The following is a 24,431-nucleotide window of genomic DNA, read 5'->3' on the forward strand; positions in this document are numbered from 1 at the left end:
CTTAAATTCTAATTTGACTACTTCTAAAAGATTCATAACCTAATTTAGGAAACTCACCGGTAATTTGATCACCAAACAAGAAATTGATGGAATTAGTGAGAATTTTGAGATTCTTCAATTTCCCCAAAACCTTCCTAAACCCTTGCTTCGTGTCTTTATTATTTCACTGAAATTTGAGTCTTCTTCTAATTGAATAAGATGAATATAAGTGAGGAACTATGTATACAAAACTTCTAAAATGGTAGAAATGAAAGAAGAAAATGTTTTGAGCGGATGTTATCATGATTTTTGCGTGGCAGAGTATGGGAATAGAGAAGAAGATTTTGTTTTTCTTTTGTTACCTTCCAAAAGTTGCCTCACCTGATACTTCTAGAGGGGGCATTAGTGTCTAATTTATTATTATTATTTTTAATTTATATAATACAATAGAATAATAATTTAAAATACACCCACACACATATAGACTTAAAAATTAACCATATTACTTTAACAGTTTATTAATAAAATAAATAAAAATTAGAGGGTATTACAATTGTATACCACCTTATTTTATTGTTTCAAGGGGAAAATATGCTTTTAGGTAATTTTAGCCAATTTAAACTATATCCTAAAATAACAAATCCTTTTTTGTCCCTGTAAAATTTAAACCAATAGGTTTTCATCCTTAATGAGATTTGTCACCATTTTAGATCAAGACTTCGCATGGGTTCAGTGACATAAGTGACTCATTAAAATTCAAAGTAAACAAAAAGAGATTTTTACGGGACTAAAATCAAAAGGGGGGAAAACATTTTCAGAGAGAGAGGGACAGAAAGATAGAAACCTTTCATCTTTCAAACCATTTCTCAACATTTCACAAAATACCATTGAAGTAGAACAACAACACTGAACTCGCGACCAGGCGAAGAAGAAGAGATTCTACGTTCATGTGCGTTTTCGATGAATACACCTGTACGTTTTCGTCATCTTTCTCCTTTGTTTTCATATTTTGGTTCACTCGTTTTTCTCCTTCGTGTTCATCCTAATGCTTGATTCGTCTAAAAAAATAACAACGAATGCATCTCTAAGTCCTGTTGTAAAGAAGCATGCATGTGCAAAACTTGTAGCAAAAAAAAGTCTAAAAAAGATGCATTTGTAAGCAAGAAAAATCCTATGGATGATGAAGTATTGGGGTTGCTGCTGCGATGCGAGAAGAAGGAGGAAGAAGATGGAAACATTGCAATTGCTACATCAGTCTTTTTTTGTTTTTTTGCTGATTCAATCAACTAATCCACGTGTCAGATACCACATCACCTCAAACCCATGCCACATCACATTCTAAAATGGTGACATATCTTATTAAGGATGAAAACATATGGGGTTTAAATTTTATTGGGGTGAAACGGAAAGATTTTTTTTAGAGACCAAAACCAAATTTGCAAACTTTACAGAGACTAAAAACAAATTTTGCTCTTGTTTTAACGTAACGATAATTTCGCGTGTTAATAAATATAAGTCGTGAAAAGGTTCTATTGTCGAAACATAACATCCTTGTCTTGGAAACGCATTGTTTGCCAGGTATCCATTACTAAAGTAGCGGACTTGTGATAGAAAACACAAATTGAAATAGGAGCAAAAACATAATATCAAAAAAAAAATATTAGACAAAAAAATTACATCAATTTGAAAATTACATCAAGTGTCTCAACTTCAAAGTTAATATAACAATAGAAGCCTAAATGGAATCTTCCCTTGATTGATTTTCAGCTGGTAAGTGAAAGAGTTTGGCCAACAAGTCCCACTTCTGAGTTTCTTAAAACAGGCTCACACTTAAGTGGGAAATCTTTTGTTTTCGGTCCTACAACCCTCTTATCTATTCCAACCCGTTCCGTTAGTCATAAAGTTCTTAATTTGGCCACGACAAGTCCCTCCTTGATTACCATAATATTCCCAACCATGATGATTAAAGAACACTGGTATAAATGATATAAATAACTGACGACGGATTATACGGTCGTCTACATACGAAAAACAAAAAACTAATCAAAACTAAACAGACTAAACTAATTAAAAATGAAGAAAATATTTAAAACAGAAGAAAAGAAAGAAGGAGAGGTGAAGAGAAGAGGTGAGTGAGGAGGGTTTTTATTGGTTTCTGGTGCCTCATGACTGGCCAAAAGTCATGTCATGGCCGCACAAGTGGCCAATCAAATTTGGGCACTTGATATGCCTTTGACTAGTGCAGAAGACTTAACCACTAATCACTCCGTTACTTAAATAGTGGACACTATCTACAAGACAAGTATCAGATGATGATTTTCAAAATTTCAGCAAAATTTCTCGTTTTTAATACATCTAATACATAAATAGTGGAATGGTAAATTTAAAAAAATAGCACGAAGCGCGAGAACCACGAGAAGCGCCAAAAAGAAATTTATGAAGTTTTCACGTAGCAAGGCAAATGCCCATTCCCAATAATGAAATATTCTCATCCTTCTTTCGTGGTAATAAAAATATGGAGATCGTAGGTTAATACTTTTTTAGGTTAAGAACTAAAGTGAGTTTTAGTATATGTATCAAATAATATTTCATTTCCATTTTAGATGTTTATTGAAATTTTTATTAAATTAAAAAATAATATAAATTTATAATATTTAATCTTATTTTATATTATGTAAGAAACATATTTTATTAGAATTTTGTTAAAGAAACTCTTTATTTTATACAAAAACAGTTTTTTCTTCATTATATCTTATTTTCATGAAATTTATAATACATTTTTAAATAATAAATATGAACATTATATAATGTTTTAGTAAAAAACAATAATGTTGTTGCACTGTTTGTTTTCAATTTTTACAAGATATAATTGGTGTACTAATCTATTAAAAAAGATTAAAAGACGTTTGTTTGGTTGAGTGGAAAGAAAGATGGAGGAAATAAAATCACGGAAACCAATGAATAAACTTGGACTAAAGTTAGTCTAAATTCATTCATTGGTATCCGTAATTTTCTTTCTTCTCACTTTCTTTCCACTCAACCAAACGGACATGCATATAAAATATAGTATGCAACATTGCTTTACACCCCCTTAAGAAAAAGAGTACAAAAGAAGGTGGTGTGGGGGTGGGGCATAACCAATGTAACATCCCTACTTTAATTAATGGAGAAATATTAATCAGATATAATTATTGGAAACTAAATGGAAATAAGTGAATAGGTATGAAAGAATAATTAGATAACACAAGTACATTTTGGTAGTAAGTGGAAGCATGACAAAATAGTAATAATAGTAAAGGTGAAGGGTAATTATCTTGTTGTGGCTATCTAAGACACTTGGACAACTCACTTTCATATTCATTGATCCATTTTCAGTAAAGAAAAGACATTCCTTTTACATCTTTCTCTCTCTCATGCCTTTTGCATGTGAACACCTCTTGCATAAATCATGAAGTTAGATTGTGAAGACAACAACCCATGAAAATAAAAGACATTTTGATTTCTCTCTTCCTTTTTGTTTGGCCGCAAACCCTTTTCCATGGTGTCTAAACCCAAATTCAATTTCTTCATCATCTATGAGAAAACATGCATGTATGGTGGTCATCACTTCCCTCATGAACTGTTAGTACTTAGTACTTGGATTGAGTTGTTGTTGTGCAGAAAGTAAGGTACAGAACTCACTCTTCATTCACAAAAGTATACATGAGTTTTCTCTTGTTGAATCCAAACATTTAATCTTAACCCCACACATGAATAGATGTTTACCTCTTCATTTACTTTGATTTCATGTGATGGATTGAGTAATTGCAAACTGTGGATGTTTGGAAAATCAAGTTGAGATTATTATAAAGAATCATTGTTGGTTGAGGAATGAATGGAAGGCTGTGGAAACAGAATTGGAGAAAGTTAGAATTAGAAAGGTAAGAAATTCTGCATAATTTTCGTAGGACCTGTGTTCAGTAATTAATCTGTATCTGTCAAACCGTAACTTGATTTTAATGGTATTTACATGTCTAGAAAGCTGACAGAATTACCTTCGTTATGGTGTCAAATTCGTGGAATTTGACTGAGAATTGAGATTTGGAGACCAGTTTGAAGTTGAGGGTCTGATATGGAAATTGTGCTGAAAATTCTGTTTACCGGTTTAAACTGCTTTTGCTGCAAATTCTGCATTTCGGCGAGTTCCAGAAATATCGGTTGTATTGTTCAAGCGTCAACTCAGGTGGGTTCCCTTAGAGCCTTAAACTCTAGTTAGTTTAGCTCCATTAGTTTTCCCAAAATTTATGCATGATAACATTAGTCTAAATAGGATAATAGTATCCCCAATGTATGATAAAAAGTAAGATAACATTAAGGTTTAGGATGAATCAGTGTATGAGAAGAGCTTAATCCTAAAGTTCTTCTCCATTTTAATCATTTAATCCATTATAGTGTGCACAACTATTAGAAAGAGGGATTGTAGGTGAATTTATGCATTGTTTATATAAAACAGAGTGTTGAATTGGTATCCTCGCTAAGCGAGAATAGCAAATCAGTATCTTGCACAATCTTTTAAAATGTGATGCTTTCACTCTTTTTAGATCCCTGACCCTTCTAGATATTTTCTGAGGATACTGTAAGTACATTAAATAATTAGAATGTTAATTACACGTTAGGTACATAATAATCAGGAAATCAGGACAAGTTAGTATTACCCTAGGAGGGAATTCATGGGCAGGATAACAATCAAGATTATTAAGTTAAGTCAAGAAAGTCAATCAATTATGGTGGTTACTTATGTACCACGTTATGGGATTCGTTAGAATCCAATCATGTTATGATTGTGAGCTTCGGCCGTGTCGATGTACATTATTATCGTAGACGGATATGTCAGGCCTCTGAGATTGGCTCACCTCAGAGTGTCTTTGTTATGAATAAAACGAACAAGATTAATAATTTGTGTTACACCTTTATGTATTATGTTATGAAATTATGTTATGTAAATCATTTTTAGAGATTGACTATCAGGATCAAGGAACATTAGTTCATCAGTTGCCCCCGATGTAGACACCAATAGTAATTGGGTAGTAGGAATCCACTGAGGCGAAGTGACTGTCTCATCCCCCACTTATTTGATTTCAGATAAATAGGTTGATCGAGATATCATGGTCTGCAAGCATGGAGTTCGGATGCTTGGATTATGCTAGTTGAGCTGACGTCACGTTATCTTATATTGTGAATTAGATTTAGTTTCTTCATGTTTTCAGTTGTTAGCTCAATTTAGTATTAATCACTTAGATTTTTGTAATCCTATTTATGTATTCGGACGATATGTAATGAAAATTTAATGTTTTCCGATTCAGTTATGTACACTTTTATCGATATTCTAGATAAATTGACATGGGATGTTATAACCAAACCCTTCAAGAAAATTTAAAACAAGGAAACCATACCTATTATATATGATTATAAACTTCTAAAGTTGGACTATGAATGATGACATCAAACCAAGTAAAACCAGAAGAGGAAAAAACAATTAAATTTGAAGCTAGCTTGTCAGCCACACTATTACCCTATCTGTAAATATGGTTAATGATAAAATTCATAATCTTTCAATAAAACCATGCAATTAGACCATCTAGTTAATTTTAAACGGCTAGGGAATCATTGACGAAGCTTTGAAAGAAAGGGTAGCCAAGGAAGAGTCAATTTCAAGCCAAAGATTTCACCAACTATTACGATGAGCAATCTCAATAGCTTGCATAAATCCCATAAGTTCTGCATGAAAATCAGTTGCTTGGTCGATAGTCAGAGTGAAACAACCCATAAACAGAGCAAGATGATTTCTAAAAATTCCAGTGCAAGTAGCCTTACCAGGACAACCCAAAGCTGCACCATCAATGTTACATTGAGTCCAGAACGGCAAGGGATGAGACCAAATCACTTCGTTAATATTAACACTGAAGGGTTTAAGCACCAAGGAATCAGACATAGAGGAGGAGGAGATGAACTTGGTAGAATTACTTAAAGTAGTCATGTGACTAATAATAAAAGCTTTAACTGATCTCAAGCAAGGACAGACATGATTAAATCTAGCTCGATTTTTTTTTTGGTACATGAAGAGGGATCTAGCTCGATTTTATTGTGTCAAATAGAATTGAAATCTAGCTTTACACCCACTTTAAAATCTACTATTTGTAGCTTTAAATAGACTTAAAATTTGGTCACCACAAATTCTTGCTTAAAAAAAATAACTAAACAGAAGAAACGTGCATCCAATTGCATTAAACGTTTAATCAAACACACAATTTTTATGAAATTCAATAGATGTTTTACTCCTTTTTATAAATATCGATCTTATATAACATAATTATTTATGAAGTGAAAATTTATAAAGTAGTGCGAATTTTTTGGTATCTTGTTAGAAAAAATAAAACAACTGGAGTATTTCAAAAAAGAATAAAAATAAAGAGACAGTGTTATTAAATAGTATTTATTTACTTTTTGTTAGAAAAAGATAATTTTATAATTTACTTTTTGAAGGATTATTCTAGATGCACACATTTTCTGTTTAATTTAAAAAAAAGAAATTTTCAATGAACATAGAAAAAAAATATTTTCAACTTTATTCAGAAAATCCTTTCCAACCTTTCAAAAAAAGAAAAATCCTTTCCAAAATATTTGCCTTTTTTCACTTAAAAATATTTGCCTTATATTTTTATTCTTAAAACGAAAAATCTTGGCACTCAATTCCTCATTCATTTTGTGGTTCCGTTACGTGCTATTGCGTGTCAACATTAAACGACGTCGCATTTAGTACTTAATCACTTTCTCTCTGATTTATTTCTTCACATTCCCAATTTCCCTCTCATTTCTCTCGCTTTCTACCACCTTTCGCTTTCAACCTTCTCTCAAATTTCCGAAACCTACATTCAAGATCATGGGATCCAGAAACGAACGCCGTTCAACCTCATTTTCCGGACCGGTAGACTGGCGTAACCGGCGCAACCTAATGAGCATTTCCGAGTTGTTTTCGAAGCTCAAAGACGCGTTCAAGAAAAGCGATTTTAGTTTAGTTGAAGAAACCCTAATTGCTAGGGAAGAGATGTTGAAAGAAGAAATTGAAAAGATGAAGAGAGAATCGGAGTTGTCAGCTGAGAGAATGAAGTTTGAGAAGCTTGAAAGGGTTACTCTTGAGTTCAAGCTGGAGAAGATTCAAGAAGAGATGAAACAGAAGGCGTTGATGAAGAATGGTAATGATAGGGGTCATGTTGTTCCCGTGAAGAATCGCCGTGTTGCTGATGGTAATGGTGTTGCTAGTAGTGCTGATGCTGTTGCTGGTGAAAATGTTGGGGTTTTGGTCAAAGATAATAAAAGGGTTGATGAACAAAGTAAGAAAGATCGTCTAGGTATGGAGATTCTAACTTATAAAAACTTGTTTGAATGTTGCTATTAAAGAAGTTCCACGTCGTTTGCGATATGGCCTGAATAAGTGTTTATAAAGTAGAGACAATGATCACCTTAAAAAGTCGGTTTTGTAAGGATGAGAGGCCCAATACTCAATTTTAAGATGGTATGACAGCCTATCCACTCTGGGCCACTTCGTCGGGCCGCATGCCATCGGGTTTTTGATCGGGCCCTCCACCATCCACCATATATATATATATATATATATATATATATATCCGCGCAACAAGCCCAACAGTGCTGAGCGCGAGGGGATGTGTTAAAGAAGTCCCACATCGCTTGCGATATGGCCTGAATAAGTGTTTATAAAGTAGAGGCAATCTTCACCTTAAAAAGCCGATTTTGTAAGGATGAGTTAGGCCCAATACTCAATTTTAAGAGTTGCTTATGCACTGTTTGGCAATGACATATTTATAGTTTATGACTTACAACTTATAGCTCATAAGCTCTAACGAAATAATGTGTTTGGTAACCTTTTTGTTTTATGAACTTATAACTTATTTTTACTAGCTTATAGTTTATTTTGATAGGCTAATTTATTAGTTTATAACTTTTAGCTCATCATTTTTTTTCTCTCAATTTTAACCCTAGTGTTTAGGAAAAAAACGTTGAAGGAAGCAGTTGAAGAGAAGGTAGTGGGGAAACTACAAGAAAATAATGAATTCAAGAGTTGGGGAAGGATCAATGTTGATATTGAGGTGAAGGCTGACACGGGAGAAAGGCGTGGAGAGGAGTTAGTGAAGGTTGAGGAGGCTCCTGCTACTGAACTTGTATGTGAAAAGGTCGACATTTTGGCTGAGAGCCTAGTGGTTAGGAAAAGGATGCTGAAGTCAGCAGTTAAAGAGATGGTGGGGGAACTAGAAGAGAATAATCACTTCAAGAGTTTGGGAAGGATCAATTATGAGATTGAGGTGAAGACGGTCACGGGAGAGAGGTGTGGAAAGGAGTTCATGAAGGTTGGGGAGAATGGTAATGGATTTGGTTTAGATGATGGTAAGGTTGTGAAAGCTGGAGTGGGGCATGAAAAAGGAAAATTTGAGGTGTTGAAGAATAGAGGGGTTGGTGATGGGGAGGCTCCTGCACCTGCTGAACAGGTGGGCGAAAAGGTCAAGGTTTTGGCTGAAAAGAAAAGATTCATTGGTGAACCAGGCAAGAAAGGTTGCCTAGGTGCTTCTGGTATGGCGATTCTAACTGCTTGTTTGATGACTATGTATGCATTCTTTAATGTTACTTGAAGAAACAAAAAGAAAAATTGCAATATGTTTTATTAGTAATGGGATCATGATAATTTGTTTAGGCTATATAGGACTATAGTTTTATTATTTGCGGAGTCAAGAAAAATTGTTGAATGGATGGTGATTAACTGTGTCAGATGGTGCGTGCAGTGAATTTGATGAAAAACGTGGTGAATATTTTGGTATAAAACTTTGTTGCACAAAACTCATGAATGTGGTTACATTTGCTTCAATGTGAAAGAGCGTCTTTTAGTAACTAACATTGTGTGGCATGTCGATTTCCACATTGCTCTACCTGTGCCTTTTTAGATTGTTTAGATAATGCCATGTAGTTATTGGCAGGTTATCCTTGACTTATATCTTTTCAAATTCATTTGATGTAATTAGTAAATATAAGGTTCAACTTTCTGTTTTGGCATTTTTATTTGTGAAATTTAGTAGAATTCTGAGTCCTTGTTGATGGCCACTAAATTTTCATGAATGCAGGAAAGTTATAGCAATGTTCTATGAGGATTATAGACTCTACTTCACATAATTTCCTAAGCTTCTTCTTGAATTATTTTGTTGACTAATCTATCCTATGTTGTTGCAGATACTGAGCGGAAAAGTTCATCAGGAGCTGTCCAAAAAAACCTTGATGGAAGATTAGCTAAACCCATTGCAATACCACCTGATGATGCAATGCGGAAAGCAGCAATTGCAGAGAAAATAATGTTACTTCAAAGGAAGAATCATTTTAAGAGCTCAGGAAGACTCAATTTTGATGGTGAGGGGGAGACGGTCAATGGAGAAAGCTGTGGTGAGAAGTTCGTTAAGGATGGGAAGGTTGTGAATGCTAAATTGGGGCATGAAAGATGCAAACTTGAGGTATTGAAGAATAGTGGGGTTGGTGATGGGGAGGCTTCTGCTGTTGCTAAACTCAAAGATCAAAAGGTTGAGGTTTTGGCTGAAAAGAAAAGATTGGCTGGTGAACCAAGCAAAAAAGATGATCTGGGTTCTTCTGGTATGGAAATTCTAACCGCTTCTTTGCTAACTATATGAATTCTTTTAGTGCGCATGTTTGCTAACAATATATGCATTCTTGGAAAAACTATTGAAGTTATGGGTTTGAGATAAAAGAAGAAAAAAAAAGAGAAATAATAAAGATTTTGAATATGATAGTGTTGTAATATAATTGATAATGACCTTATACAAAAAACTAAACACTGGATACAAAAAACTAAACACTGACATCCATTTGTAGAGATGCTAGACTTCTAGTAACTTCCTTAATAAATAGAGAAATAAAAAACGAACCATGATAATAACTAGGATATATGCAAACTAGTCATAGGAGATAATCTATAATACTTAGATAAACTATTATACTTAACAAAATATGTTGGAAAATATTTAGTTTCATAGTTTGTTATTTCTAGGAGATTCTAAGCTTATCTATTATTTCCTTTTATGTTTGTACTCTTCCTATTTAAACCAGCATTGAGCTGAGGAATAACATATAACAGTATTCACTTATTATTTTCTACATGGTATCGAGAGCTCCCGATTTTGGGGGTCTCGCTTCCGCAAAACCCTAGCCGCCGTCGTGTTTACAATCTGACCACGTCAACTGATTTTGTGTGCAGCACTGTTCATTCGCTGGTACTGTTCATACGAACTGTTCATCCACTGGTACTGTTCACGAGTACTGTTCATACGTACTGTTTTATTTGCTGGTACTGTTCACGCGTACTGTTCATGTGATTGTTGTTCACGAGTACTGTTCACCAGTTTTAATTTTTCTTTGCTACTTCCGGCACTACTTGGCTAAAATTATTAATTATGACGTTTTTTTATTCTCGACGACGATCATCCACTTTCAAATATCGTCGTGAATGCAAATATTGTCATCGTTTGGGACATACTATTTTTCAATGTTGGAAATTACATGGTCTTCCGCGACCTTCAAATCAGAAGAACAAAGGTGGAGGTGAGGGTCATACATTCCAAGCCAGTAATTCTGATCAAGAGCATCAGTCTTCTTCAATTCAGCTTTCATTCACGATGGAACAACTAGACAGACTGTACAAAATTCTTGAATCTAACACTCTTTCTGGCTCTGTTGCCCCCAAAGGTACTTCTGCCCTTTTTAGTGTCAGTCCCAGTCGTGCTTGGATAGTAGATTCGGGTGCAAGTGATCACATGACAGGTGATTCTACTCTGTTTTCTTCTTATAGTCCATGTGCAGGTAACCATAAAATAAAAATTGCGGATGGATCCTTTTCAGCCATTGCGGGTAAAGGTTCGGTTGTGTTGTCTCCAAGTCTAACCCTTAAAGATGTTCTTCATGTCCCAAATCTATCTTGTAGTCTCATGTCTGTCAGTAAATTAGCCCAAGATAGAAATTGTCAAACTAATTTTTTTCGTACTCATTGTGTTTTTCAGGATTTGAACTCGGGGAAGATGATTGGTAGTGCTAAGGAGAGTGGAGGACTCTACTACTTCGACATTGAACCTGAATCACAACTACCTTCCAAACCAATAAGTTCATGCTTTGAATCTTTTTTAGTTCTGAATAATAATAATGATGATGTTATGTTATGGCATTCACGATTAGGTCATCCTAGTTTTCCTTATTTAAAACACTTATTTCCTGAGTTATTTCGTAATAAGGATTTATCTTTGTTTAAATGTGAAGCATGTGAATTTGCAAAACATCATCGTTCTCATTTTCCATTACAGCCCTACAAACCATCAAAACCTTTTTCTGTTATTCACAGTGATGTTTGGGGCCCTAACCGAACGAGTACACTTTCTCATAAAAAATGGTTTATCACATTTATAGATGATCACTCAAGAGTTTGTTGGGTGTACTTGTTAAAGGGGAAATCTGACGTTTGTCAGGCCGTAAAAGATTTTGTTAAAATGGTGCAAAATCAATTTCAAACAAATATTCAAGTATTTAGAAGTGATAACGGCAAAGAATATTTTAACACAATGTTGAGTGATTTTTTTCGTGAAAATGGAATTGTGCATCAAAGTTCATGTCCTAACACTCCCCAACAAAATGGAGTTGCAGAAAGAAAAAATAGGCACTTGTTGGAGGTGGCTAGAGCTTTACTTTTCGCAAGTAAAGTACCAAATCATTTGTGGGGTGAAGCAGTTTTAACTGCTGCATACTTAATTAACAGAGTGCCCTCCAAAGTTCTTAATTTTAAAACTCCAATTCATATTTTCAAAGAATGTTTTCCTAATGATCGTGTTTCAAACGATTTGACCTTAAAAATCTTTGGTTGCACTGCATTTGTTCATGAACATAAGAATATTGGCAAACTTGAACCGCGTGCTATAAAATGTGTTTTTGTTGGGTATTCTCCAACCCAGAAGGGATATAAATGTTTTGATCCAAAAAATCATAAAATGTTTGTCACCATGGATGTTACATTCTTTGAAAACAAACCTTTTTTTGACACGCATCTTCAGGGGGGAAATTTAAATGAAGATTCGTCTCAAACTGAGGACATGAGTTTTTTTAACTCGTTTCAAACTGAGGACATGAGTTTTTTTAATAATTTATCTTTGCCGGTATCACAAAGTTCTAAGACTTATACTTCTGCACCAACGAAAAATGGCCATGATTCTTTATCTAATCCTACTCCTGTTATGAGTAGTGAACTTGGTGAATCCGAGCCTAAATTTTCTCATGAAGAAAACAATGAGAATCTTGAAAACGATGATAATGGTGATCTAATTGAAATGCCACAAAATAATGAGTCATATAAAGATAATAGGTTTGAAGCAGGAAACAAGACTTGGAAAGGAAAGGTTTTTGTGAGAAAGAATCACAAAGAAAGTGATGAGTCCACATCTCAACACTGTCATGAATCTGAACCGGGGGATGATCAACTTCCTAAAAAAAGAAAAGGTAAGTCTATCTCTGTTTCTGAGAGTCGTATTTTGTATCCTGATATCGATGATCCTGTGGCTGTTAGAAAACCTGTTAGATCTTGCACTAAATACCCATTGTCCAATTTTATATCATATTCAAATTTGTCTTCGTCTTTTTCTGCCTTCACCTCAAAATTGTCTAGTGTAGAGATTCCAAAAAATGTACAGGTTGCTCTAGAAGTTCCAAAGTGGAGGGAAGCTATACTTGAGGAGATGAAAGCTCTTGAAAAGAACAAAACCTGGAGTGTTATGACACTACCGGATGGCAAGAAGACGGTTGGATGCAAATGGGTGTTTACTGTGAAGTATAATTCAGATGGGTCAATCGAAAGGTACAAGGCTCGATTGGTGGCTAAGGGTTTTACTCAAACCTATGGTATAGACTACTCAGAGACTTTTGCTCCTGTTGCAAAATTGAACACTGTCAGAATTCTCTTGTCTCTTGCTGCTAACTTAGATTGGCCCCTACATCAGTTGGATGTTAAGAATGCTTTTCTTAATGGTGATTTAGAAGAAGAAGTATATATGGACATTCCTCCTGGCTTTGAAGACAAGTTTGGATCAAATGTATGCAAACTAAATAAGTCTTTGTATGGATTAAAGCAGTCTCCTAGAGCTTGGTTTGAAAAATTCACTTATTCCATGAAGAAACAAGGGTACATTCAAGGACAAGCTGACCACACCTTGTTCACAAAGTTCTCCCAAGATGGAAAAATTGCTGTCCTAATTGTTTATGTTGATGATATCGTCCTTACTGGAGATGATATAGTTGAAATGGCAAGAGTAAAAGAGAAATTAGCATTAGACTTTGAAATCAAGGACCTGGGATCCATGAGATATTTTCTTGGTATGGAGGTTGCTCGATCAAAAGATGGTATTGTAGTTTCCCAACAAAAATACATTCTAGATTTATTGAAAGAAACAGGAATGAGTGGATGTCGACCAACAGATACTCCCATGGATCCTAATGCAAAACTTTGGGAAGAAGGTAGTGTTCCTGTTGATACTGGAAGGTACCAGAGATTGGTTGGGAAACTGATTTATTTGTCACACACTAGACCTGACATTGCTTTCTCGGTTAGTGTAGTAAGTCAGTTTATGCATTCTCCTTTTGAGGAACATCTTGAGGCAGTCTATAGGATACTGCGATATTTGAAAGCAAATCCTGGAAAGGGATTATTTTTTAAGAAAACTAGTGAAAGAAATGTGTCTATTTTTACCGATGCTGATTGGGCGGGTTCGATTACTGATAGAAGATCAACCTCTGGATATTGTGCCTATGTTTGGGGTAATCTTGTGACATGGAGGAGCAAGAAACAAGGAGTTGTAGCAAGAAGTAGTGCAGAAGCTGAGTTTAGAGCTATGGCTCAAGGTATATGTGAAGGATTATGGATCCACAGAGTCCTAGAAGAGCTTAAGATGAAAATTGAGCTTCCATTGAAATTATACTCTGACAGTAAAGCCGCTATTAGCATAGCTCATAATCCAGTTCAACATGACAGATCCAAGCATATTGAGATCGATCGACATTTCATAAAAGAGAAGTTAGATGCCGGAATCATATGTCTACCTTTTGTAACTTCGAGTCAGCAAACTGCAGATATCTTAACCAAAAGTTTGGCAAGACCCACCTTTGAGCATTTGATCGGCAAGTTGGGCATGACAGATATCTATGCACCAACTTGAGGGGGGGTGTTGGAAAATATTTAGTTTCATAGTTTGTTATTTCTAGGAGATTCTAAGCTTATCTATTATTTCCTTTTATGTTTGTACTCTTCCTATTTAAACCAGCATTGAGCTGAGGAATAACATATAACAGTATTCACTTATTATTTTCTACAAAATATTAAGATACTCTAAGTTTTGTTTTATATTCTGAATTCTAACACTTCTTTCAAGCTAAAGCTTTGTTAGCGTTAAGCTTGTTATAAATATACCTTAGTAGAAAAACATAGCACCCAACATAATCAAATCCAAAAAGAGATTTTTGATAAACCAATTGTGAACACAAGAACAATTATTAGTCAATAAGTTTGTGCCCAGAACAAACCACTGAACAAACAGTAGCTGACGCACGAACTGGAACAATTATTAGTCAATAAAGTTTGTGCCCAACAGTGGCTGAAGCATGAACTGGAAGATGTCACAACTTCAAACAAAATCAAGACGACTTTCAGGCCAATGTTAGTGTAGAAAAAATAGGGTGCATGCTATGTTTTATTCGTCAGTCTAGAGAATGCTTATATCTGGATTACATTAATTCTGGATGAGAATTTTAGGAAATAAAAATAGACGGACAATAAATAGAATGATATGCATTGACTAAAACAATTATGTGGATCCTTTTAGAAAACACACATTCTAGAACACACGTGTTCCAACACCCCCCCTCAAGTTGGTGCATAGATATCCATTATGACCAACTTGCTTATCAAATGCTCAAAGATGGGTCTTGCCTAGTTTTTGGTTAAAATATTCGCAGCCTATTGACTAGAGGTCACAAAATATAGACATATGATTCCGGCATCTAACTTCATCTTTATGAAATGATGGTCAATCTCAATATGCTTGATCCTGTCATGTTGAACCAGGTTGTCAGTTATGAAAATTACAGCTTTACTGTCAAAATATAACTTAATTGGAAGCTCAATTTTCATCTTAAGTTCCTCCATGACTCTTTGAATCCATAGGCCTTCACAAATACCCCGAGCCATAGCTCTAAACTTGGCTTCTACACTACTTTTTGCTACAACTCCTTGTTTTTTTTATTCTCCAGGTCACAAGGTTATCCCTTGCATATGTACAATCCAGAGGTTGATCTTCTGTCTGTGACTGAACCTGCCCAGTCTGCATCAGTGAATATAAACATATTTCTTTCACTAGACTTCTTAAAAAATACTCCCTCCGTCCCAATATATAAGAAATTTGACTGATTCTAGTAAGGGCACAATTGGTTTTTTACATGTCCTTTGTTGTTAACACACTTAACCGTCATTCTCAACATCATATTCTCTCACCTTTTCACCGATCCTCCACTTCACCATCATCAAAGCTTTGAGTCTTCGTCTCTTCGACCACTTCCAAGGCCGATGGGGATTATGTTGAAGAAGATGAGTTTGAGGATGATTTTTAGACTTAGGACCCGTTTGGCCCTACTTATTTTCCACTTTTTTTCTTCTCCTTAAAAGTAATAAATAAGTAAAAAATTGTGTTTGAACTTCTCCTTATTTTCTACTTCTTTACTTTATTTCTCTAATTCTTTTAAGGAGAAATAGGACCAAATACAATTTTCTACTTCTCTATTTCTTTTAAGGAGAAGTAGAAAAGTAGAAAATAAGTAGGGAGACTCATCAAAGTGACTAAGTTCATCATCAAAGTGACTGAGACGGAGACTCATTGCACTGACTGAGACGGTGATGTCAGGTGTAGTGTGAGACAAGTAAATTAGCTTACCCACCAACCTCTGGTATCTTCCGGTGTCAACAGGAACATTTCCTTCTCCCCAAAGTTTTGCATTAGGATCCATGAGGGTGTAAGCTGGTTGACAACAATTCAGTCTCGTTTCTTGCAAAAGATTGAAAATGTATTTCTGTTGTGAAACCATAATTCCTTTCTCCAATTGAGTAACCTCCATACCAAGAAAGTATCTCAAGGATCGTAAGTCCTTAATTTCAAAGTCTGCAGTTAGTCTTTCTTTTACTCTTTCTCATTTCAACAATATCATCTTCAGTTAGGACAATATCATCTACATAAACAATCAATGCAACAAATTTATCATCAGAGGAGAATTTGGTGAATAAGGTGTGATCAACTTGTCTTTGAATGTACCCTTGGTTCTTCATGTACTCAGTAAACCTTTCAAACCAACCTCTCAAAGATTGCTTTAAGCCATAAAGAAACTCATTCAACTTGCATATCTTTGATCTGAATTTGTCTTTAAAATCAGGACCATCCGTGTATGTTTCTTCTAGTTGACCATTGTGTAAACATTTTTAACATTCAACTGATGTAGAGGCCAATTTAGGTTGGCAGCAACAAATAAAAGTATTCCGACGGTGTTCAATTTTGCAACATGATCAAATGTCTCTGAGCAGTTTATGCCATAGGTCTGAGTGAATCCCTTAGCCACCATGTGAGCTATATATCTTTCAATTGATCCATCTGAATTGTACGTTACAGTAGACACCCATTTACATCCGACGGTCTTCTTGCCATTGGTAGTGTCATATCACTCCAAATTTTGTTCTTTTGAAGAGCTTTCATCTCTTAAAGTACAACTTCCCTCCGCTTGGAACTTCTAGAGCATCCTGTTCATTCTTTGAAATCTCTACACTAGACAATTGGGAGGTGAAGGAAAAAAATATGAAGATAAGTGTTAAGAAGTTTCACATCGGATGTGAGTTGCCTTGGACAAGGGTTTATAAGTAAGAGACAATCCTCACCTTACAAGCCGGTTTAAGTTTGAGTTAGGCCCAACACCCAATTTTAAGATGGTATCAGAGCCTCACCAAGATCCGTTGGGCCACCCGCTATCGGGATCAACCACCATTTATATCCACGCACCAAGCCCAATGGTTCACTAATATCATTATCAAATTTCACATTGTTTTCTTCATGAGAAAATGTAGGCTCAGATTCATCAAGTTCCTTACTCATAGCAGGAGTAGGTTCAGGTAGTCAATCATGGCCATTTTTTGTTGGTGTAGGAGTTCAAGTCTTAGAATTCCTTGATAGAGACAAGGAAAAATCATTTAAAAAACTTATTGTCTCTGTTTGAAACGAGTCTTCCTTTAAGTTTCCCCCTTGAAGATGAGTATCATAAAAAAAAGATTTATTTTCAACGAATGTGACATCCATAGCGACAAACATTTTCCTGTTTTATTGAGTCAAAACATTTATATCCCTTATGGGTTGGAGAGTACCCAACAAAAGCACATTTTATAGCATGAGGTTCAAGTGGGTAATGAGCTCCTGACTAATCGTTCGGAAGAACCCGAGTTCGATTCCTGATGGTAACAATTTTTTGTTAGACTTTACTTATCTCGTGGCCGAACTCTAGATTACCGGGGCCCCTTCCCCTGTGAACCAAAGTGTTAATACAAATAAAAAAGATGTATTACCAAAGATTTCTAATTTGAAAAACGGACAATAGCAAAACATTCTTTGATAATATGAATTGGAGTTTAAAAATTGAGAACTTTAGAGGGCATTCTATTTAGGCATGTGAAGGTGGTTCTGCAAGTGCACAAAATCGCTACCAAGTAATAAAGTGATAAGTTATCGTTCTCCACAAGGATTGTGCCAAGGTTACTAGTTTCGCTTAGGAATATAGATAGTTGCCTTCGCTTTGTGTATTTAAGAAGGTATCTTTGCGGGTACTTTAGTAAAATACAGGAAATAAATGACAGAAAATAAATAGCGGAAAATAAAAGGTGTGCGTGACCACCCAAGGTGGTTAAGTGTGGTCGGATCCCTCCCTTACTCCTGCTTGGTGGCTTAATTATTTCTCTCTTTAAGGATTTAGACTTCTGAAAATAGGTATGAAGGATTTTTCTGTCCTATTTCGATTACAAGTTGTTACAAGGCCTAGTTTAAGGTTGCCATATCTTTATTTAGACACCATGATCCATAACTCCACTTTTTAGTTTAAACTTTGGGCTCATCGCCCTGAGGACCCCTAAATTATAAGCCGTCACGTATGCCCTGAACTATTCACAAACCCTGCAAGGTAGAAATTATCGTTCTTTCCAGAATTTAATGGTCTCATGTAGGCCCTAATATGTCATCCTTCGGTCAGGATTACTAGCTTTGTTTCCTATGCGATATCCACTAGGTCCTTATATTTTATTCTAATGTGATCAATATTAAAATAACTAAAACCGGACAACAAAAAAGTTTGAATAGAAATAACTAAAATTCATAAACATTATAAATACTACAACCAATCATTCGTCAGGGAGTTTCTCGACTCCACCTAACCTAGGAAAAATAAATTACAAAGACAGAAAGAAAAGAACCTTGTTGGCCTTGGAGTTCCTTGACCTCCTTGCCTCCTCCTTAGAGTTCTCCTAACTCTCTTGTGAATATTCAATGCTCTGAATATTGTGGAATGAATAATTGTGAAGGAGGAAGACTCTATTTATAGTTTTACAGCTGAGTTTGGGCTTTTTCTGCGCATTTATCGCACCCATCGTGGCCACGATGACGTGTAATTTTGCCTCATAGTAGCCACGATGGATCCTATCGTGGTACGATGGAAGATTTACTCGGGATTTTCTGCTTATTTTTCAAGTCATCATCGTGCCACGATGACAAGTCATCGTGCCACAATAGTAAAGATTTTTAGCAGATTTTCTTCAATTTTATCAGTCTTCTCATCGCGCCACGTTGAACCTCATCGTGGGTACGATGGTGCGCTGCTTTATTCCATTTTTGCTCGTTTTTGCTGCTTTTTCTACTTTTATTGCTTCTGGTCCTTGTGTCTTCACTTTTCCCGATATTTGCTTGCTTTTGGTTTTTATTTACTATAAAAACTATACTAATCTACTACTAAAAACATCATATAATTGGCTGTCATTGGCAACAGAGCGGGACGAAGACAAATTTTGTCTTCCCTAAATCCATAAAGTTAGGATATCCTGATACCCGTCTCAATTTTCAACGTGGATGAAAAGTAGAATTTGAAACTCATACCTAACAGAGTTTGGGTATTCCCGATTGCATTCGGGCATCCTCGTCTATCCCTATCCCCACATGAACTTAGGGTTGCATTTTGATATGTTTTTATTAAATATGGAAACTAATCCTACAAGATAGTCTATGACCCTGTTACTATATTAAATAATATCAAAATATTACAAATACTTAAATTCTAATAAAAACAAAAAAAATAAAATAATGAGTTTCAGAGAATATTGGAATGAATATATTAAGCTGTTAAATCTACTACTATGTAGGACTTACATATCTCTTTTAGGCTAGCAGAACATAGATTAGAACATAGATTGAGAATAAGATTTGTTACTGATATAGGAGATAATGATTAAGATGAAGTTAATTTATCAGCAATATTGCATATAAAAGAGACTATTTCATGTGTTATTATATATACTACGCACCAATGTTCACTAGGGGCAATTTAGAAAAACCTTGCAACTTTTTGGATTGCTCCTGATCAACTTTGGAGCTTAGCATATGTAATAACACATGAATGTAGTCTTTTTTCTATGAAATTTTTCTTGTGAATTATCTCATCTTCGTCATTGTCTTCTCTATGAAATTTTTCTTGTAAAATATGCTAGTTGCAGGCCCAATAAAAGTATAGTATTCTAGCCTAGCTTAATTGTATGTTGTATTTGAATAAATGGAATAGGAGAAGGAAAAGGGTGGTGTCAGGTTAATTAGTTAATGGTTTGTGAGAGACTAGGCTCTCTAATTCCTAACGGTTACAGGCAGTTACATTCCTTCCCAAACTCTCTCTGTATTTCCTTTATTTTATTTGTAACAAAGCTCTGTAGGAAGATTATTCCCAATGTTTGATCTATAAATTCATAAGTATTATTTAGTAAAAATATAGGAAACAGACCAGTTCTGTCAACATGCCCGGTAGGAGACACTGTTGAAGTTCCAATAGTTGTTCCCTAATCTAATCGAATTCTTTGTGCATGTTTCTGTTTTTTCATCTACTCATCTCTCCAAATCTCTCCCCCCATCCACACTCGCAAACTGGTAGGAAAAAAACTCGGTATCCGGCTCTAGGACAAACTAATCCGAGGGGACCAATCCCACCGCCCACTTGCGGGGGCACCATTTAAAGTCAGAGTTTTTTTTTGCTCTGTATGGACTACCCCACCAAAATTGGCACCAGAGAGAATCGAATCTGAGACCTTGAGAGGAGCATACTCCAAGGATCCAATCCAACACTACTAGACCAATTCAAGTGAGTTTTAACTTTTAAAAGACGGAGAAGAGACGGATAATGAGGACATTGATTGAAATTTACAAGTCCTACTAAATTTATGTAGGACTTGCATGGTTTAGTGGAATCCATTTGAATTTTAACTAATTAAAGAGTGTGTTGTTAGCACTCATCAATCTACTATTTCATGTTTGGTTTGCGGTGAAGACAAGTGTAATTCACAAGCAACATTGAATAAAAAAGAGACTAATTCATGTGTTATTGTAGGTAAAATGCAGAAAAAATCATCCGGAGCGGTTCAGGAAAACCTTGCAACAAAGCCGGTTGAATCCATTGGAATTAAGAGAGATCTTGCAAATTGTATTTTGGACTTAGATAGTAGTGATAGCTCCTCTTCTAGTTCAAGTTCTTCATCTGACGGATTTGATATGGACATTCCTCCTTTGATGTCCTTAAGCAATAAGAAGTTGAGAACCAATGGCAGCCAGTCTACAAATGAACTCTTTACTAAGTTGAACAAAGGTAAATAGATAAATAGAATAGGAAAACATACTTGGCACATACTTTTGGTTGTTTGGACCACAAAGAGAAATGACAGCTAAGGTATACAGCAGAACATAATAGAAAGGTGGGGATGAGAGAGGAATGGTAAACAAAATTATGGTTTTGTTTTTTTTTGTGGTCATGTTAAGGTAAACTTCGTTGTAAATTCTCATTGCCTCATGAAATGGCAAACGTTTTGCTCTGAGATCTCAGTATTCAAAATCAAAAGTTATATTACAAAACCATTACTTCTTTCCCTTTACTATAGGAGATTTACTTTTGGCACCCTATCAGGTTCTCGCGCGTCCTACGCATTTCCCGTTTTACTCTTCCGCTACTTAAGTAGCGGATGTTATAAAGGTAAGGTGTTTTTGGGGTGTCTGGTACCTAAATAGAAGACGGGAGTATTTTAGTAAATTTGTAGGGCGCGTGAGAAAATGTACAGGGTGGTAAAAGTAAATATCTTATTATATGACCACCTACAAAAAATTATAGATATTGAGAAAGGTTGATGCCTAAATATATTTTGAAAATTTTCGAATGAAATATAATTTAAATTTATATTTAAAATAAAATAATATTATTTTTTATATTTAAAATTATGATTTAAAATTTATATTTTTGTTTAGAATTTTTAGGATTTGTTTGTTTTTTAAAGATATGATAATATGATATAGAAATTTGTAGCTCTATATATATAATTTAGCTATGAATTGCCCTTGCAAAAAACTTCGGTTTGTGGAAATCGAAGTTTTTTTTTTGCCTTGAAAACAAATTTCGGTTTATAAAAACCGAAATCTACTGTGAAATTGCACTAGAAAAAATTCGGTTTCTGCGAACCGAAGTTTTTTGCAAGGGTAAAATTGGAAAATTGGGGGTATAAAAGAATCACGGGGGGTCTGTAGAGAAAACATCCCAAAATGTTAGGCCCCCTTGCTTTTATTTCTTTCTAATCCCAAGCCCCATATTATTTGAATTTTGCTTTTTAGGCCCCATGTTGCTCTTAAACCCCCCAAAATCTCAAAATACCCTTGGATTTGAGTCTAGGATCTTATGGATTCTAAAATCTGAAATCCATTTTGGTTTGTAAGCTAGAATACGATTTTGGCTTGTAAGCTAGGATACGAAATAGCTTAATTTCGGAATGTTCGTGCCGAAACCATATTATATTGCCGTCGGGGACTTGGTGTTTCTTTAATTGTGGGGTGCGATTTCAAGGTTAGTGACGGGGAAAATCTTTAATTGTGGGGAAATTATTTTATTTATGTTATATTTATAAATCTTGACGTTTTTTAGAATTATTTTTTTTTTGGTAGTAAAAGAGGGCTAACGCCCAAAAAGAAAAGAACTATAGAGTTACATGAAAATTTCTAGGCATGCAAGTCCCAGAAAAGTCATCAAAAAGAAGACTCGAAACCTCATTTGGAGGAGTCTCCATAACATGAATATTAAAAGAATTCAGAGAAAAACTGAAATTAGCCAGCCAATCAGCACTTCTATTTCCCTCTCGCCAAGTATGATTGAATTGCACCTGCCAATCCAACTTTATAAGCTCTTGTATACGACGCACCAAGGTAGGCGGATTGCCATTGAATTTAACTTTCCCCGTGATCATATCAACCAGATTTTTTGAGTCACTTTCCACCTGAAGATGGCAGAAACCTTGTCTCCAACCAAGTTGCATTCCCAAGTACATTCCCCACATTTCAGCGGAGAGAGCGTCACAAGTTCCTATTTTGCGCCAGTATCCTTTAATCCATCTGCCATCTGAATTTCGAAAGAGTCCACCACAACCAGCTAAACCCAAAGAATCCTTGTAGGCTCCATCACAGTTAAGCTTAATCCACCCTTCTCGGGGTTTTTTCCATCCAATGAAAATAGTGCCACATTGACGAATATTCAGAGGATGGTGGATGCACTTGTCTATGTCTTCAGCCATCTTGATAATCATGTAGGTTGGGTCAGTCGGACGTTGAAAGTCATCTTCAAAAATCGTTTGGTTTCTCCACTTCCACATGTGCCAGCACGCCACCATAAAAATTGTTTTCCACTTCCTATTCTGGATATCTTGCAGTTGAAGGTTGATGTTTTTGAAGATCCATTCACTGCAATTAGAAGAAGAAAAAAAATTAGTGATTTGATTTGAAGGGACTAACCTTATCCAGGTTTGGGTTGCAACAGGGCAATCCCTCAAAACATGAATAAGTGTTTCATTGACTCTGTCACATCTAGAGCATGTGGGAGAAGCTCCAACACCCCATTTGCTCCTACGAAAGTTAGTGAGCAACCGATCATGAGCCGCCATCCACATAAAAGTTTGAATTCTATGAGGTCCTTTCCAACTCCACACGGCCTTCCAATCTCCCTCAATAGGTTGATCTCTAATGTTTTGATTCTCATAAGCACTTTTAACTGTGAAATTCCTAGTGTTGGTCCCTCCCCAACCAATTGTGTCTTTCCCGTCTATGTCCATAGGTGCTGGGATAGCAAGAACCTGAAAAGAAAAATTAGATGGTAAATTAGAAGTAAGGAAATCAAAATCCCACTCTCCTGAGGGGGTAAGCACATCCCTCACAGAAAGAGTCGTGTCAATAATAATTTGATTAGTAACAGAGAGCAAAGAAGTTCCACTCGGGGTCCATTTATCCAGCCAAAAGTTGATATTGTTTCCATCTCCCAACTGCCACACAATATTCTGCTGGAATTTTTCCCAAATACCTGTCAAAGCTTTCCACAAAGGAGAGTCATAGGGTTGAGAGCTTATTGTTACTCTCAAGTCCTTATTTCTTCCATACTTATTATAAAGAACCTTACACCAAAGGTCATCTGGTTTGTTGATCAGATTCCAAAGCATTTTCATAAGAAAAGCGTCATTTATATGTTGAGGTCTCTTAATGCCTAGACCACCCTCATTCTTTGGGAGACAACAAATGTCCCATCCAACTAGATGGGGTTTACGAGATTGGTCAGTATCTCCCCATAAAAAACTCCTTTGAATTTTTTCCATCTCATTACAGAGGTTTTTTGGGAGCTTGGCATACTGCATATGATAGTATGGTATAGAGCTCAAAACTGATTTAGATAGAGTAAGTCTGCCTGCAAAGCTCAAACATTGTTGCTTCCATCCACTCAACTTGTTTTGTATTTTGTCAATGATGTTATTAAACTTTCCCCTAGAAGCTCTGCCTGGACTAATATTTGCCCCCAAATACCTGTCCATGTTATTGATTTGTTTATAACCCGTGTGATGTAAAATGTCCTCCCTGACCTGTTGATCGACATTTTTAGAGAAGTAGATTTCTGTATTTTGACTATTGATTTTTTGTCCAGAAGCTTGACAAAAAATATCAAGGCAATGCATAATACAATGTGCTTGCTCGATA

The 24,431-nt window shown here is 35.5% G+C and overlaps 1 protein-coding gene and 1 long non-coding RNA gene across 4 annotated transcripts; both read left to right on the forward strand.

Moving 5' to 3' along the window:
* Positions 1 to 3,354: 3,354 nt before the first annotated feature.
* Positions 3,355 to 5,324, forward strand: LOC123912967. 3 transcript variants are annotated; one of them, XR_006811497.1, is made up of 4 exons: positions 3,355 to 3,647; positions 3,781 to 3,899; positions 4,001 to 4,201; positions 5,101 to 5,324. It is a non-coding gene; the product is annotated as an uncharacterized LOC123912967 (long non-coding RNA). The 3 variants fall into 3 exon arrangements; XR_006811495.1 differs by having other exon boundaries at positions 3,358 to 3,899; positions 3,997 to 4,201; XR_006811496.1 differs by having other exon boundaries at positions 3,361 to 3,899.
* A 1,492-nt stretch (positions 5,325 to 6,816) lies between these two features.
* LOC123912969 lies at positions 6,817 to 24,386 on the forward strand. The gene is made up of 5 exons (XM_045963561.1): positions 6,817 to 7,367; positions 8,017 to 8,601; positions 9,253 to 9,663; positions 20,773 to 21,027; positions 24,379 to 24,386. The coding sequence occupies exons 1-5, from the start codon at positions 6,899 to 6,901 to the stop codon at positions 24,384 to 24,386; spliced, it is 1,728 nt and encodes a 575-aa protein (XP_045819517.1). The 5' UTR covers positions 6,817 to 6,898.
* The last annotated feature ends 45 nt before the right edge of the window (positions 24,387 to 24,431 follow it).

This window comes from Trifolium pratense, linkage group LG3 (genome assembly GCF_020283565.1).
Source record: "Trifolium pratense cultivar HEN17-A07 linkage group LG3, ARS_RC_1.1, whole genome shotgun sequence".
In the NCBI taxonomy this organism is placed as follows: Eukaryota; Viridiplantae; Streptophyta; class Magnoliopsida; order Fabales; family Fabaceae; genus Trifolium; species Trifolium pratense.